Source organism: Lucilia cuprina, chromosome 4 (genome assembly GCF_022045245.1).
Source record: "Lucilia cuprina isolate Lc7/37 chromosome 4, ASM2204524v1, whole genome shotgun sequence".
NCBI classification, from domain to species: domain Eukaryota; kingdom Metazoa; phylum Arthropoda; class Insecta; order Diptera; family Calliphoridae; genus Lucilia; species Lucilia cuprina.
In genome coordinates, this window is record NC_060952.1 from 71307984 (window position 1) to 71327391 (window position 19408).

The following is a 19408-nucleotide window of genomic DNA, read 5'->3' on the forward strand; positions in this document are numbered from 1 at the left end:
TAGATCTTTCAACTGCTTGATATATGATCACGAAATAAGTTTTTTAAAACCATCATATTTTAAACACCAAAATAGAGAAGTTATTTGCTAGCGGCTTGTATCCAAGGAAAACCATTTACCTTCTTCAGAGTCCATATATGAACCAGAAAAAACGCTATGTTAAGATTTTATTCTCTAAACACCCCTTAGGTAGCTTGGAACCAATATAAAGTGCAGTGTAGTGTTGTGGTACAGGGAAAATACTTAATTTAGATATTTACAAATAGATATGGTTATCATCAGCAAAGGTCCACAAAAGGAATATTATTCAAAAAATACAAACACTTATGTATATTTAGAATCCAAATCAAAAATAACTATCCAGATCCAAATACGCCTACTGTACTTTATTTAATAGTTCCATAGTGGTATACGGTGATGTCTCCATACTTAGAGTGTTAGCTTTATGGAATAATAAATAATATTATACAATTATAAATAAAAATCATGAGGAGTACTACTCAAATAGAAGGGTGTTTCCGTAATGAAGTTTTTGTTTATCAATACAAAAAGAGCAAAATAACTCAGATTATTTTGTTACAATATATAGTTTTATAAGTCACTAAATATTTTTCTAGGTCTAAATCCATTGATTTTCTAGTAAATCATGTATCCAATTTAAAACGTCTTACTATTTTCAAAATAAAATCAAAGAAACTATTTTATGTTAGGTCAAATATTGATGAAAATTTATATGTGTATATGGCAATAAATCGGTTAAAAATTTCCAAATTAAGACGCACCACTGCTAATATATCTAAAAATTGTTATTTAAATATATAGGATTAATAAAAAATTTAAATTTTATAAAATAAAATAATAAAAAATGGACAAAATACCTAAAAAAGCAAAATACTTTATTGACTAAAAAAAATTAACGTTGACATTTAATGAATTTTTCATTCGTTAATTAATATCACGAATTTTCTTTTTGTAGTAAAAAATTTAAATATAATATATTCTTTAAGAAATTAAATAAACAAATTGCTTATTTTTTCTAAAAATAATAACTAAAGTTTTTTCTTAAAATTTTAAAAATTTTACATATGTAGGTAAATTACTTAGTTGATTCACTGTATGTATATTTTAATATTGCATAACAAAGGTTAATAAATTCGAATCCAGTGATTCAGAATTTCTTTCTCCTATTCGAAAACCTAATTTCGAAATATCGATTTCTAAGATTTAAAAAGTGTGAAGAGATTATATTATCTACTTTCTTTGAGATAAAGCTTGATACAACCATATTATTGTTGTCGTTAAATGAAAGCAATATCGATTTTTTAAAATTAATAGTAATAAACAAAATCCTTACAAAACTGTTTAAAAAATGCAATTTTTATAATAAAAATATAATAATATTCATATACATTTTATTCATATTTGTTGTTTTGTTAAATTAAATAAATTATCATATAATTAAATAACTTAACACTAATATGGATAAGGACATAACAGTAAACAAATAGTATACATTCGTATTTGTTAATAAATTACATAAAATTCAACAAGATTTTAATGTTTAAACAATAAAAAAATATAAAACGCATAAGACTAGTTATTATTTCTAAAACAAATACACAAAGAACACATCTTTTTGATCATATTTCTATGTAATACTAATGATTTGTTACTAGTCCTTTGTATGATCACGAATCCAATCCAAATATTCACTGACTCTAGTATAGACACCAGGATATCCAGGTTCACCGCATTTATTACCAAACGAAACTACACCCAATTGAAGCCAACGTGAGTCGTAGCGCATCATAAGAGGACCGCCAGAATCACCCTAAAATATAAATATTACAAAGATTTTAGTAAATTAGAAAAAATCTTTTTAATTAATAGATCCCCACCTGACAAGCATCCACACCACCATCCGAGTAACCGGCACACAAAAAGTTCTCATTTATAGGTTGGAAATAAGAACGATCACAATCTTCATTGCGCCAAATCGGTAGTTCAGCTTGTCTCTGTGAGGTTGATTCCTTGCCACCGTAATATGTTGTACCCCAACCCACCACGGTTGCTCTTCTGCCGGGCAAACGTTCTTTTGGTGGCATACGTCCTACTCTGGGTAAACATACTGGTATAACATATTTGGACTTACGCACTGGTTTATCTAATACCAATATGGCAATGTCGTTATAGAAACCAATACGTGAAAATCTTTCGTGAGCCCGCACCTCCTTGACGGCAAATGTTACGGGTGCTGATGGTTCAGCATCGGTGGAGAGATCAATATCTCCCAAACGTACGGTAAATTGACGGGCAGCAAATCTGAAAATGTTTTTAAATGAAATTTTAATAGAAATTAATAAAATATTAAAGATTTTCTTACGGTTTTTGTCTCGAATCTCGAGTACAATGAGCAGCTGTCAAAATATATTTAGAACCAATTAAAGATCCACCACACCAAAACTCTGTGCGCTTAGGGCCATGCAAGAAAATTGCTGCCATCCAGGGCCATTGACCATTAGGTGACTCTACACCACCTACAATACGACCAGTTGAATACTCTTGTTGCCCACATTCTTCGGGATCCACAATACTATTTGAGCCCAAAAGTTCTAAGTCGGTGGGATCTAAAGGTACTTCTGTGGTAGTAGTTGTCGTAGTAGTAGAAGGTTTACCATGAGGTTTTAGCACCAAACTAGGTGAAGAGGGGCGATTTGTAGGTCTTCGAGTGGTAGTTGCTACAGTTGTGGGTGGTCGTGCTGTTAATTTAAGTGGTCTCTGTGTTGTTAATACTGTGGGAGTATCGGGCAAAGGACAACATACTCCCGGTACAAAAAGGCTTTTGAAACATAAAGATTCTCGCAAACTGCTGAGATTTAACAATAAAGCCGGACAGCTACTTAAATCCTCACAACGTCCCGGTCTACCACTGGGCGTTTTACAACGATTTTCTACATCTTTGGCGGTAGATTCATCGGTAGCTAATGCTACAGAATCTGAGTAAGGTCTAGAGGTAGTAGCTAAAGTAGTGCTGGTGGTAGACAAAGGACGCAAAGTGGTGGGTAGAGCATTAAGGCTAGTGGAGTTAACTTGTAAATCTTGTGATGGTTTCTTCACCTTATTTTTGTTGGTCTTCTTCTTTTTCTTTCTTTTCTTAATCTCTTTATTCTCTACAAACATGGGTTTACTTATGGGCTCCTCTTGACCAATCCTTTTATTGGCTATTTGAATATCTGACGAGCTAACGTCTTGTGTAATAGAATTCTCCTCTGGTGATAAAGTTAAAACCTTGGAAGATCCTTCACCGGTATCCTGAGCTGGAGGAATTGTTGTTGTGCTAGTAGTTGTTGTCGATACAGTCGTATCAGATTTAGTATCATGACCTCGCATCGTATCGACTAGCATATGACCTACAGTATTTAAAGCACCCAGTGTTTCAGAGATACGATGAAATGCTGATTGTGACAATAAACGTGGTATGGATTCATTACTACCACTTTCACTATTACTACCACTGCTATCACTTTCATCACTTTCTTCATCATAGTATTCCGTAGAACCTTCTTCATCTTCGGAGTCATCCTCCGCTAGCGAATCAGCTGCAGAGTCTGATCTTGATTTCGGGTCTATATTTTGTTTCCAATCCTTATTGCGACCAGCTCGTTTCGTACTAAGTCCCACTAGTTGTTTGGAAAATGGTGAGTCCGATTGTGACTGGAAAAAAGACGCTGCCTTAAAAGTAGTTATGAATCCAAACTCAATTGTTATGTATGGGTTAATAGTGTGTATTTTGAATTTCCTAATACTTACATTGATCGTTCATCAAGTGTCGCGGTTCATAATCATCGTCATCGTTGCCGGGCGACGCCGTCACATGGACTATTATGGCTGCTAACAGACCTGAAACAAACATAAATGAAATGTAAATAAAAGTTTGTTACTTTTCAGAATATTTTTCTCTCAGTGTTTTATATATAAATGTATTGAATAAAATGTCATCGTAACATACATATCAAAGTCTTGTCCGACTATTGATGATTTACATATGCTAATGATTAAGTAATCTTTATTTAATTTTTATTGTTAACAAAGTAGACAAACAATACCGGCGCTGCTCCATTTGTTTGCAATGTTTGTATAAAAAATTTAAATCTATTCAATAGAAATAACAACAAATGAACACACAAAATGCAATAACCGGGTAAATAAATACACAAAATTTCTAAATGTATGATGGTTTTTGAAATGTTTGAATGAATGCCCCTGAGACTGACAAAATTAGTTGAGAGACCAAAAATTGTGTCGTTGTGACTCGTTCATCAATTTTTAAACTAAAAGTCACCTTTACCTGGTATGACTAACTATTTGTCGTCTGCACACATTCGTTTCGTATTTTACTTTCAATAGTATTAAGTCAAAGTGTTTGTTTAGCTGTGAATAATTTTTTAGTAAATATTTTTGTTTAAATTTGTAGGCAATACTCGTACCAGTACGTACTCACAACATTAATTAACCTGCAGAAATGTTTTAAAACTTGTCAAGTTGCCAGAATTTTTTTATCCAATGTCAAATATGTTTCATTAAAAATTTCAAAATTTAAAAATTACTTTAATTACTTTAAAGGGCCATAATAAATAGATTTATTTCTAATTTGATTGTCCCAGCAAAAATTGAGCCTACTCTGTACACCGGTGTAAAGTCCTGCAAGGATTGGTCTAAAACTAATCCATTTATATGAAATAAACATACTTCCTAGGTGAGGACCACTTAATCTTATATGCATTACATCTGAGTAATCCCAAAAATATTCCCATTCAAAAATTTTGGGAGTCTGATCCGCAACATTGTGTTATGTAATGCAAGCTATGGACCATGGTGTTCAGTGTACACTTAATAAGGTAGCCTCGTCGCTACAACAAATACAACAATACAAAAACAACAGGCGATTTGTTATTGTAGAATAATCCCATCTGTCAAAAAAAGCTGTGTGTGTAGAATGAAAAAGCAACAAATAAACACAATAAAAATATGAGTTTTTAGCAATTATTTAAATTTTTAACAATTAATATTAATATATTATATTAATTAAACGTGGAATGTCTGAAAATCATAACTATATCTATTGGGAAGACCAATTTTCCGAATTAAACGTGTTTTTTGTGAAAAGTGATTGGTCGTGTTAAAAATAGTTGAAACTGATTTGGAACGTATGCCGGAGCTAAAGATTTTCTTTTTTATCAAGAGAGAAGGATAACAAAGACATTTAATCACGATTGACCTAGAAAACTCCTTTAAAACCATAATTTTCTTCACTTTTTAAAATTTTTACACCTTTTGCGATTTTTTTTTCTATGTAAACAAACAGGAATTTTGACAGATAAGATTGTAAAAGCTGATGATCAGCTGTGCGGACGAGGCTACCTTATTAAGTGTACACTGATGGTGTTATGAAATGAATAAATATGATCCATGGCTGTATTACATAGGACTACTAAACGGATTATGTACTCCAATAATGAATTGATGATTGTAATATCAAAAACCTTCTTATTTTTTTATGTAGAGTAAATCTTAGATGCTAGACTAATATAGCGAAAGTATAACAGCGTCCAGTTCAGTAGTATTTCTAATTCGCAATATCATACCGTAATCGCAGCCGTAGATTTTTTAATCGAATTTTTGTTAGAAGGGATAGTTTTGAATGTGCTTCTAAAGTATATGAAACCAAATATCATTTGGAGTTCCAATTCTCGTTTACAATAATCTTGTCTATGTCGTAGGTATAATACGCCATAGACAATATTTTAATATCGGGATATTATACTTAACAGAGACCAACGTAACAACTACCATTATTAATAACTAAATAAGCCGATTTTTTTGGATATTTGAATCACAAGATAATACCTCAGTTATGGAGAGTTTAATATCGTTTTATAAGAGTGACAGTCTCATTTAGCATAAAGGACAGACGTTGAGGAGCTTAAGTGCTATATTAAACCCTATGATTTCTTTATCATCTATATAATGTCTATGGAGTTATCCAATAAACGTTTGTGGAATTCCCTTTTCCGCGAATTTCATTATCCGATTATTTTAAAAATTTTTAACAGTTCATGAACCGAACTAAAAAACTGATATTGCTAGCATTTAAAATGTAAAAAGAACTATGAAACCTAGGGTCAAATGAAGCCCGATCATTATGAAACGCGAATCCAGCTCGAGCGTTAGGGGCGGGGATTTTTTAATTTTTCTTTTTCCTTATTTTTATATTTTTTGGATTTTTAGGAGGGAGTAAATTCCCCTTTCACATGCTGGAAGAATTTCATTTTTATTTCTTCCGCAGATACCTTGATTAGTTAAATTGTTAAAAAATTATTACGACAGATTTACAAACAACTTTAATTGTTTTATATTATGTGGCATCACTTTAAATTGTCGTTTATTTAATTTGGGATCATGCCAAGTTTTCAAGTTTGTTTACATTAATTGGTTTTTGACTCATCGTGTCTTTTTAACTTGGACTAATATCTGGAAGTTAAACTTAAAGTATTTCTTTTTCGATTGTTGTTTGACTTAAGTTTAATCTATAGAAACATTTATTTTTTTCTGGTGAATTATTTATGTCAAACTTTCATGTTGTACAAAATTCAAGGTCACATGACATTTCTTCTGTGATCATTATGGAATTTAAAGACTCAATTTATAACAGTCAAACAAAAATGATGTTTATCTTTACAGCAATTTTATTGCAGATAAATCTTTAAGGAGTGTTTGTTTTCTTATTTATGAACCTTTAGGTAAATTTATATGTTATTTTAGTTGTTCATGATTTTTTTAATATTAATGTATTTATTTTTTTCTTGTTGAATATTTTTGTTGTCACTTTCACTTAAATTTAAGTTTTAACATGCAAAACAAAAACGAGGTAAAATCAACCTACAATATTTATATTATTTTGACATTTCTACGGGTAATTATGCATTCAAACAATTTTGTTTATACTATTAATGTTAATATTACTATAATTTTATTTAATTGCTATGAAGAGTTCATGTACGGTGTAAAATTTTATATATATTTGTGTATATTTGTTACGCAAAAGTAACAGTAAATGTTAATTGACAATTGTGTTCAAAGGTTGCACTGAAGTTAGCACTTCTTCTTAAATTATGTTAAATAGTGTAAGTATACATGTACATATGTCCGACCCACGAACCTATTTAAAGATCAACTCTCACTTGGAAAAATTGACACGCTTTTTTATTTTTTTGTAATGTTTATTCAAAACAAACATAGTTCAGATCTCATGGTTAGATTAGACAGAATGTTCACATATTACAACACAATACATTTCAATGTAATTCCCAAGGTACAATATAAATATTGCACTTTGACAATTTAACTCAAATCAGTGATGGAAAAAAGATTGGATTTTCAAATATTGGGATGTGAGGTGTTTTCGAACCTGTTTACAGTTATTTTGCTGAACTGGATGCCACCTAATTGTATGGGTATAAAATAGTGTTTGTGGACATCCTATTTAATTGTATTTGCATTGTATATGACAAGAAAGACTACTTCAGAGGGTTTATTCCACAGAAGGAGAGTACATTAAACAAGTAATATTTCTATATTTGGCTGTGCCGAATCTTATATACCCTTCACCAAGTATGTTTTAAAAAACAGTTTTTATTTATTTTGTATCTCTGCACACATGTCACACATAACATACACACAAACAAATATAAACTGTAGCAGAAAGAAATATTAACCGTTGTACTGTAATACCACCGTAAAACTGTATTACCACCCTCAAACAAATATCATCTGTATTACCAACATATTACTGCTTTACCTCCTTGTTTTTGTTATACCCACTTACCTTCATGAGAACTGAACATCATGCAAACATACAAAAAAAATACACAGCTGAATAAAACCAAATACATCTCCACACGCACATGTACATCTTTATCCAATTCACAGTGTTGTTGTTGCTTTTTTAACAAAGCATGAAAAAATGTGGCTTTTTTTGATGAAATTTTCAGAGGTTGTCTCGGATTTTTGCTCATATCTCCTTTATTTATAGATTTTGCTGATTTTAAATAGCGATCTTCTCGAAAGCAGGTCTAACTGAATTATTGAAGATTCGAATCTCGCCGATATCTGGGTACCTCTAAAAACAGATTTCAGACAGACAGACAGACAGACAGACGAACATGACTTAATCGACTCCGCTATCTTACAAACTTATATATACCCTTCTCACGAAGGTGAAGGGTATAAAAAAACGAGTTTTCATTGCAGTGTGTTGGGCGACCCATCGAACACATATGGATGTACTCCGGTAGTGGCGTATAAGCTTGAGATTATCAGGAACGACTTTCAAAGCCACACATTTCATTGTTACATCGAACAGATCAGTATAACATACCCCACATTGCGATCATGTTTAAAGGAATCAAGAGTAAGTAGCATTTTTATCTCATAATAAAATTGAAAAAAGTCGTGTTCAAAAAAAAGGAAATTTTGAGTTAAATAATATTTAAAATATTTTTTTAGAATTTAATATCTAAAATTTATCATATAAAACAAATCTGCTCAAAGAAAGAATTTGATATCTAAAATTATGCTAAAATTTTATTAAATCAATTAAAATGAACGTTATCAATCAAAATATTAAACTCCTATAAACTTTAATAAACATTTTTGAATGCCAATTAAAGTCACTTCCTATTTATCACCGTTTAACGAACGCTTTTCCATTAGTGTAAAGGAAATAAAACGAAAAAGTGAAAAACTATTTTTAGTCATCTAAACAAACGAAAGTGAACAGACCCGGTATCATCAAAATGCGATTTACTTCCTTAAAAAAAAACACAAGAAATATCATGAAACAACAAACCGTTTATCATGCATTTCTCAAGCCAGTTGCTTGCAACATTCGTCATGCCTGAAAAAGCAGCTTAAAAAGTTGTTAAACAAAAATTACAGTTGTTTGGCATCATCGCCAGCAACTACGATGACGGCGACGACGATGGCGAAGACGCTAACGATGCGGATGATGATGATAGTAATGATTGTGATGGTGGATGTTAATGGTTTAAAGCTACTGGAATTTGGAATTTGATTACATAACTGGGGATTAACCTACCATTGAAGTAAATTCATACACACAATCATACAACTATAATCCCACTAAAATAACTTGTTCCAAAAAATAAAACTTTAACAACACAACATTAAATAATTTATGTCTACTCATGCGATTTATGTATTTCTACCCGTAGAGTGGAGTGAATTTCTCGTAGCATGCTGCAGCGCATGATGATGGTGTTGTTTGCGATGCTCAACAGCTGATAAACTTGTATTTCCTAATAATTTTTTTGTAATTTTATTTGACTAGTTAAAAATACATAACTAAATAAAAATATTGTCTATGGTCATGTACACAGAAGTAAATGAAAATAAAAGTTATACATTTTTAACAAATGTTTACGAGTATTAACAAATCTCATGCTATTATTGTGGTATATATACATATTTCTTTTTAATTAACAATATTTATACATAATTACAAATTTTTATAATACAATTGTAGAAATATTTATACTTCAGTATTGAGTTGTTCCAATAATGACCGTATCAAAATTATAAATGAAAATTTGCATTAAAAATAAATTCTAAATTTCTTTAATACAATGGGAAAGCTTTTGGTGACATATAGAAAACATAGAACTCTAGGTAAAGGTAATCTAAACCCCAATAATAAGAAAAACATTTAAGATTCCTGGACGAAATCATCAGCAGAACTGATTACTAATTTTCCAAAATTTTCTACAAAAGTTAAACTTTTTTCATGAATAAATGACAGGATTACTTTCTCTAAGAAAATATCATGGTTGATAGAATATTTTTCTTCATTTAAGTCACCTTCGCCTGATGGTACTTATTCCAACAAATATGCTAAAAAGGTTAAAAAAGGTATATCTTTCCTCAACTTCACAGAATATTTTCGCTCCGCCTATTCCTCAGTCATGTTCAGTCGTGTTCCGGACAACGTGTGAAAGGTAAAAGTCTATTCTATTTCTTAAATTAACAAAATATGTCAAATGAATGCGAAGGAATTTTGTCCAAGTAGTATTATTTTACCTTTTTAACATAAAGCTTAGTAAGTAGTTGTTTGAAACATTATAACAATTTATTGTAAAAATTATAAGGAAATCCTCAGATGTATCAGATAAAGAGTATATCAGTACCTGGTATCAATACTAATGATCCGAGGGCGGCGATTTTTCTCCATTCCATTTTCATTGTTGGTTACAAAAAATGGTACTTATATCAATAACTGTTCCACAGAAATTGGTTTAGAACTGATACTATTATAAGCAAAAGCCAAGATTTCAAGTTTCAATATATATATACATATATATATATAATAATATATATATATAATATATATATTATATATATATATATAATATATATATATATATATATATATATATATATATATAATATATATATATATATATATATATAATATATATATATAATATATAATATATATATATATTATATATATATAATATATATATATACAATATATACAAATCATTTGAAACTAACCATCCAGAAAATTCGTTTAAATTGTACATTTTTGCAATTGTAATGGAATGTAGTTGCTAAAACGTGTCGAACAATTTAGTGTAAATGTCCGGAATATATCTAAATATAAATTCAAGTAACCTTGAAAACAAACAAAATTTGATTTGAAATTATCTAAAATTTATGCTTCAAACAAAATATTTAATCGAAAGTGCAATGTCCCAGTGATGTGTTTGGAATTTTGTATATATGTTTAATCTGAAATTGGCAAATATCTCATAATCTGAAATAAGTGAATGTTTGCTTATAAATTAGCTAGTTAGCAATCGCAGTCAGGTAATGTTTTCAATCAACGTTGGACAATTTTGACGGGATGTTTTAAAACGTGCCTGAAATTAGCTTGTTGTAACCTTGAAAATTAGGGGGATTTAATTGAACCTTTCATTTCATATCATTAAAATTACATTAAAATCAAAAATAAAAATAAAATTTAATGTTTATTAAAATCCTTAATGAGAGATAGTTTAGGGAATACAAATTGGAGACAAAAAATTTAAATTTGTTGGTGTTCATTTAAGTTGGAATGATTTTTTTATTTTTGAATCCTTTTCTTGAAACATATCAATATTTTACTTTTCGCAAAAAATTTTGTGTATTAATGTTGTATTAACTTTTGTTGTGTAATATACAGAGTTTTCAATATAGTCCCCCTTATATTATTTTCTGAACTCTGATTTAAATGACCAATTTAACTTGTTGCTTATTATTTTCCTGGGGCTTTCTTTTAACATCTTTTTAATTGATTTAATGACGTCATTTTTCATACACCGTCTTTCAGGAAGTTGTTTTGTCTGCATTTTTCGCTCCAACAACTAATGAAGACAAACATATGTATATTGAATTTCATTTAAGCTGGTTGCCTGATATCGGGTTTTTGATTTTTTGCTCATTTTTTTCAATGTTAGTCATTATTGAAAACATTTCTTTTTTGCATATTATTTGCATTCAATTATTGTAAATATTATTTATTTTTTTATTCCTTTTTATATGGTTTTATTTCGCTTTATTTGCATACAAAAGATTGTTGCCTTAAGTTTTGAGCTGGATTTTGGTGTTTTTTCGGTTTCACTTTCTTTTTCCCATTTGAGTTTGGAACCAGTTTTAGTTCATTATATATTTCATTACACAAATATTTTGTAATTTTATTATGATGTTTTAAGTTCTTGTATTTGTATAACCTACATCTGCTACGGGTAGTCACATTGAGTCTTTGGGCACGGTGCAGTGGCTTAAACATCCTAAAGATATGAACTAAGAACTACTGTTCTCTGTTCTCTATAAGAACGGTCACGACCACAATTTTGTAGCGTCTGTTTCCTTAATTAGGGCGGCTTTCAAAATCCAAGTCCCTTTTCGACGTCGGTCCGTGAGGTATAAACCATACACACTCCTCTAAGCCGCAAAATGGAAAATATAGGAAAGAATCTGTAGGCCCCTCACTCAGTAAAGGGGGACTCTGTTAAGGAAGACCAACAACAGATAAACAAGACATAACACAGAAAATATATAATGGACAAGCGTTTACAAACAATCTGACATTCTCTCCGAAATGTCAGATTGCTAGATTTTTGTCATCCTGGGACTCTGGCCACTAGGGAAAAGAGTTTATGACGAAAACACACCTACCACAAAAGTAAGTATAAAGCCATGCTATTGTGGATGTAAGGCCAGACACAACGAAGACTAAACCAAAGCAGGAATTGGACCACTGTGACCAAGGGAAGTAAGCGCTATGCGGCACCTTAAACACATAACACCCAAGTGACTGTCTGCAATCTCCACTACTCGAGATGCAGCAAGCAGGCCTAGTATAAAAGAGCAAAGATCAGGTGAAATGTAGGTGCTTAGGGTAAGCGTTTCTCCAACATTGAAGGTAAAATCAGAAGATAAGACTCACGTTATGAGTAGAATTCCTTCATTTTGTGTATACATGTTAACCTTGTATGCCTGTTACAGGTCGAATTTTTCAATTCGAAGAAATGTTTTCCCAAGGACAATTCCCAAAACAATTGTAGGGGTTTTTACGTACATATTTTTCGAAAGTTAAGACAAAGTATATATGCATGGTTATAACAATCTTTGCTAGAAATTCATAACAATTATTATAAAAATATTATTAGTTGTCATAATCATATTGTGTTTAACTTATAATTATTAATGATTTATTTAAATATTAACCAGAAATATTTTTAAATTACATTTTAATCGGCTCAATATAAATATAAAACAAATATATATTAAAATTGTGATTATATCAAACTTACAAAATTACATCAACTTACATAAATATGTAAATAACATTAAAGTAATTTCAGATAATTCAGTTAAAAATTTATCTTGTCATTACAGATTTCTCTACAGAAAACAAAAACAATTAAAAAATCCTCTTACTTAAGTTTTTTGTTTAAAACGTATAAATATTAAAATGTTGAAATTTCATTTAATGACAATTTAATTAAAACACGTATTTGTCTTAAGTCTTTCGTCTGCTAAGTATGTAAGTTACGGTTAAGTACTCATTTAGTCGCGCATACGAATGCAGATGACTATTAAAATTTAAGTTTAATGGCGAACCTAAAATCATACAAAATAATTATCAGCAAAAAAAAATAAATAACTAAATATTTTTGTATAAAAAAGTAAATATTACACAATATTTTCTTTTCTTTAAAGAAATAAAAAATACTACTCACACTCAGACAATATTAAACTTTAAAACCGCAAATGTTTAAAACCTTTATTTAGTAAGCGTATTAAGGTCACAACTCATATACTTTTAGGTGATGTTCCACTTAATACAATAACAACAATAACTTTTGTAAAAAAAGAGCTAAAAAATAAATAAAATGAGTAAAAAATAAAAAAACAAACAACAAGAGGAGAGGCACACAGAGACGCAGGCAGTAACAACAAATTTTAAACTGATAAAAAAATGCAAATTTCACAAGTCGTCAAGTATTACGAAAAAAAGTTCACTTTTAACAACAAAATAAAATTTAAGCTGAATTAAAAAATATTAATATAAGAATATGAGGTTGAATCGAAATAGATATGCTCTAATTTCCATAGCTTCATAATAACAAAACCCAGCATTTATAAAAATAGTAATATAATAAAAACGACTCTATCCCTCTAGAGGTCCACACCATGAGTTCTATGCTTTATCTCATTATATGTATGCTGAAATTACACACCAGCAGTTCGACGAGACAGTCCTCTCTCGTTTACTCGGGGTACTTGGTGTACAGTGAAGTGGTGTCTGTCTTCGCTGCGGATTACGAAGAGTTCATTCGTGATGAATGACCAAAAACATTCAAATAGAGTATAACCTGCTGGTTAGACTTTAGTAGAAAATGACTCCAATAGATGAGACTACTGTCTTTACTCTAGTTTACGAAGAGTCGAATAACCAAATATTTAGAAATTAGGGTCAACAATGTGATTACACATTAGTGTATGCATTAAATCTTTGAAGAACTGCTGAGAAGTATGAAAGCATAGAATGCCTAGACGCGTAGAACGCTTAAAGTATACCTTCTGTTTTTGTAAGCGTCACAATCTGCGCAGGAACATGTCAGTTGATTTTAACATTTTATATTCTTTATTTAAAGCATATTTATCAATTTTAATAAATTAAAATGAGTTATTTTATTAAAAAAAAATAAATTAAAGCTGTAGCAGATCGCGAAATTTTTTAAAAATAAAACAAAAAATTGACGCTTTAAAAGTGACTCATGTAACTTGAAGCGTAGAATGCGAAGTACATATAAAAACATTTGATTCTTTGATGCAAAGACGCGTAGTGTTGGGGTTATGTTTATTTAAAATTCAAGGTTATTTTCACATACTTCCAACCACCAGATTGGCTCGCCTTTCGACACGAATGTGAAGGAAGCGGTCACATCCCTTTTGTAAGAAACAGCTTGAAAACAAATTGAATAATTTCGGGTAAAATATGAATAGATAATAAAGCCCTGCACAAGACAACAAATTATCGCAGAAAATCACGAAGTTCTTTAAAAATAAAACAATAAATTGACGCATGTAACTTGAAGCGTAAAATGTGAAGAGTTAGTTAGTTAGTTTGAAAGGAGGATGTATATATGTACATCAAATCCGAAGACTTACACCTAGGCCTCTATCGGGCCTGTTGTGCGCTCCTTAACCAGTGCCTCAGGTGGGAATCGAACCCACCACCTCCGGTCTACCAGACTAGAACACTAACCACTAACCTACCGGAGGCCACAGAATGTGAAGTTGGTATGAAAAGCATGTAACTTGAATCGTAGAATGTGAAGTAGGTATGAAAAGCATGTAATGTTTTGACGAAGTGTAGTTGGGGTTATGTTTATCTGAAATTCAATGTAATTTCCACAAACTTTTAACCACCTGGTTGGCTCGCCTTTCGCCACGAATGTGAAGGCAGCAGTCACATCCCTTTTGTAAGAAACAGTGGATACAGTAGTCGTCAGCTTGTAAACAAATTAAATAATTTCGGGTCATGAACAAAATATAAATAGATAATAAAGCCCTGCACAAGACAACAACTTGTGGCATTATTGATAATATAGTTATGGGTTATGTTTATCTGAAGTTCAAATTCACTTCTACAAACTTCTAACCACCTGGTTGACTCGTCTTTCGCCACGAATGTGAAGGCAGCGGTCACATGACTTTTGTAAGCAACAGGGGATACAGTTGTCACTTCACTGCCTCAAGAACGCTTGTATTGACTCTTTTGGAGTAGCTTTCTGACTGCCTCTTTGTAAAGATTTTATGTTACGATTGGCTTCTTAGTAGGACAATTGAATGTAAAAAAACTAGTCATCTATATATTTAGTGGCTTAGGTCACTTAGATACTTTATTAAATAGCTGGTTCGATCATGTCACCCGAACAGTTAAGTTGTTAGATAAAATGTTTTATTATTCCCAGAAAAGCTGGTTCGAAACCACGTCTAGTCTGGGTCCTTGCTTATAGAGACTTTGAATATAAAGAGCTAAAGAAAATATGGAATAATTTGGACACAGGCATGTATGAACAAGGACTTCCTTCAATTAGAAACGCACTAAGGAACTTATAATCCAATATAATCATAAAATATTCAGGTTACCGGATGTAATAACTGGGCACTTGGTGCTACGCAATTACGAAACGACAATAATAGGGATAAATTAGAATTGTGTTTCCACCTTTTATGCGAAAACCCTGACATAACTTTCATAACCCAGCTTGATGAATTATACGAGTTCAGATTCAATAAACAATAAATCTTGGTTACGACTTTTAATTGTAACTACTACATATTATCTGAATTTCATAGAAGTAGTCTAATTAGGTCTTACTAATTTCTAATTTGTTAGTCCTCCTTCCTGTGAAGCAATAACAACTGCAAAGGTTTTTTTTTACACAAATTACAACGACATATTTTGTAATTACTTGAACACATTTGTAGTACTTGCCTCCAATGACATCAACATGTTAAAATAATGACTTAAAATACTATAGTGTAAATATATTTTAGTATTAATTACTTACAATGTAATGAAAGTTTTTGCTGTGGAAGTATCCTACTTCTACAGGGCCTGTAGTACAGGCTGTATATAATAGTATACACATTCTCTGGATTAGTTGATGAAGTACTTTAACTATGTATGGTTTGTTGGTCTAGTATATTTAATCGACTGTTCTCTTGGCTAGTCTATGGAATAAGTCTATTAAATATTGGCGAAATGGGCGCAAATTGGACATTGCTACTGACATTTTCTAAGTATACAATGTCTTACTATCTTAATAGCTTTAAGGACAAACTATAGGTAATAGTATATATACAATGTCTTACAACCTTGATAGTATTAAGGACAAACTATAGATAGAAGTTCTCTAAATATTGACAGTCGTTCAGGCGAAGCTAATTAAAACTACACAATCTAGAAAATGTGTCGCAGACGAATTGTGAATCTAGGTTCGGAACTAGTTTTGCATAGGACAGAGATATAGGAATTAAATAAACTTTTACCAAAAATCAATTTGATTAGTAAATTTAAAAAATCTTAGTAAACCTCTTGAACAATTATACAGATAATAAAGACATTAATTGACTGTAACTTTTTAGGTCTGCTAATTCACATATTTATTGTTAAATCACTTTATATTAATAAGATTATTAGCCCTTAAGCTAAATTTGCTCAAATCTTTAATAATTACTTAACTTTCAAATAATCAATTAGTTAAATAATAACTTACCAAAACTTATAAAAAACAGCGTTAAACGCATTTTGAATGATTTTGTTTTTAACTTAACGTAGCAATCTGTTGTAAATCGCAAATATTTTTAAATGGGCCTTTTGTAATGGAGCGATTAAAATATTTGTAAATTGAACGGAAGTGAAAAAAGGAACAAAAACATAAGATGAAAAAAACACACACACACAGTTAAATAAATTGATTAATTTTTTGTTAACAGTTTGAAAATTGATTTTTTTTTTAATTTTAAATTGAATTTTTGTTCGATTTTGTTTTGTTTTTGTTTTGTTTTTTATTAACGGATTTAGTTATTTAACCAAAAGTAAACTAAAGAAAGACTTAAAACCAACAACTTTGGCTTACAGCAAGACATCAAGTTTAAATGTTGGTTATTATTGTTGTTGTAGTTTATCTTTTGCTTGTTGTTGTTTAAATTCGTTGGTTTAAAATAAAAATGAAAGTGTTAAATTAACTTTTTTTAAATCTTTTTGTGTTGTTTATTTAATTTTTTTAATGTACAAAAAGTATATATTTTGCAGTTAAATTTTTTTTATAATGTAATAACACAAATATTTCATCTTATGCCAACGCGTTTGATTTAATTTAGTTATATTTATGGTATTTTTATTAACACTTATTGCCGATCAGGTTTTCTTTAAAATTTTATATAAATATTTAATGTAAATTACTTAATTTAGCTGTCGTAATATTATTAAAAAAAATATTTTGCTTAAAAATTTAACACTTTAAAAATATTGTGACAATAATTTGGTTTTGTTCAGATTTCACTTTTTTTCTTGGTAAAATTTCATTTTATTTCTTCTTTGTTTAATATTAAAGAAATATAATAATATTATTCTTTACTTTACTTTTTTATAATTTTATATTTATAATTTATTTAAGTAATTGTTTGAATTTTTTATCTACTTTAACAATCCGCTATTCCTTCCGTAATCGTGCCTTGCACGTCTTCGACTGTTTCATGTAAAACAATTTAGTTTTGGCATCAGCTGCGTTGTTTTTTTCGAACCAAAATGCTTTTTTTTTGTATGTTTTGACTCAAACTCAATCCTCAAAATGAAATTACACCAAAAAAACTAAAGAAAAATACATATTTTGAATAGCTTGTAGTTTGTAGCTTTTTTATATTTTCTGAGTCTTTCTGCATTTAAAAATATTCAAAGAGCTCCACCATTGCCGAAACACACTACACTATATCATATAAGAGCATAACGCTGCACAACACACTACACTACGCCACGCATTTACTCTCAGTTTCAGTTTTTAATTATTTTTTTTTTTTTTGACGAAACTTTACACACAATCGCAATAAGTATTGTCAGTAGGTTGGCTAGATGGATGGATAGATGAATGAAGTCTTTGAAGAGTTTTGCGTAGTGGCAACCAGCAAATAACAATATTAACTTTATGTTTTTGTTTCGTTATTATTTTTATTTTGCTGTTACGATCTTTTTAATTTTTTGTATTTTATTTAAAGCTTTTTTATTATCATATTTTTTGTGCATTTGTACATATTTTGTATTATTATGTCTTGTTTTTATTTTTTATTATCTTTGTGTTTTTCATATATTACAAACATTTCTTTTTAAAATAACACATATACATATATCATATATGTATGTAACATTGTAATAATGCACAGTGGTTTGCTCAACAGTAGTAACTTTATATATTAATATAAAAGTTCAAAATATGTAAAAAGTCGAAACCCTGAGACCGAGTTATACTCTTCTAAAGGATTGAGAATCGCTAAATCCAAATCTGACAGATTTTCTCCATCACATCTGGTATTTAAGATATCATGTTCTTAAGTTTGAAAAAACTCATTTTTAGTTAGTTAATTAGTTAGGTAGATAGTTAGTTAGTTTGTTAGTTAATTAGTTAGTTAGTTAGTTAGTTAATTAGTTAGTTAGTTAGTTAGTTAGTTAGTTATTTAGTTAGTTAGTTAGTTAGTTAGTTAGTTAGTTAGTTAGTTAGTTAGTTAGTTAGTTAGTTAGTTAGTTAGTTAGTTAGTTAGTTAGGTAGTTAGTTAGTTAATTAGTTAGTAAGAAGAATGTGTGTTACATCAAATCGAATACACCTAGGCCTCCTTCTCATCTACAAGCCAGATAAACACTTATCTACAAGCCACATAAATTTCACACGAATCAATCAATAGCTTTAAAATTAAACCCCATATTCATAAACAAATTTTTATTTTATAAACGATTTATAAATCGAATTTCATATGGAAATTTAGTTTTAGAAACCTTTTATGAAATAAAATGCTGTTTATGGATAAGGGAGAAAATGCATTTACCTTAAAAATTCAATCATTATACCCAAATATAATTTAGCCACCATTAACACTTTCAATCCCACTGTCCATTGATAATCATCAGCAACTCTCTGTTTATTTCATTTAATATTTAAAGTGAGAGTAAAAATACAAATTTCAATAAAACTAAACTGAAGGAAAAAAACCAAAGTAA

General features: G+C 30.0%; 1 protein-coding gene and 1 long non-coding RNA gene across 2 annotated transcripts; one reads left to right on the forward strand and one right to left on the reverse strand.

Annotated features, from left to right (window-relative positions):
• Nucleotides 1-1375: 1375 nt before the first annotated feature.
• LOC111676154 (clotting factor B) lies at nucleotides 1376-17899 on the reverse strand. The gene is made up of 5 exons (XM_023437052.2): nucleotides 16917-17899; nucleotides 3811-3900; nucleotides 2384-3728; nucleotides 1899-2322; nucleotides 1376-1831 (listed from the first exon to the last, which is right to left on the reverse strand). The coding sequence occupies exons 1-5, from the start codon at nucleotides 16945-16947 to the stop codon at nucleotides 1673-1675; spliced, it is 2049 nt and encodes a 682-aa protein (XP_023292820.2). The 5' UTR covers nucleotides 16948-17899; the 3' UTR covers nucleotides 1376-1672.
• On the forward strand, nucleotides 7013-9783 carry LOC124419470. Its single transcript, XR_006940629.1, has 3 exons — nucleotides 7013-7184; nucleotides 8311-8470; nucleotides 8773-9783. It is a non-coding gene; the product is annotated as an uncharacterized LOC124419470 (long non-coding RNA).
• Nucleotides 17900-19408: the final 1509 nt, after the last annotated feature.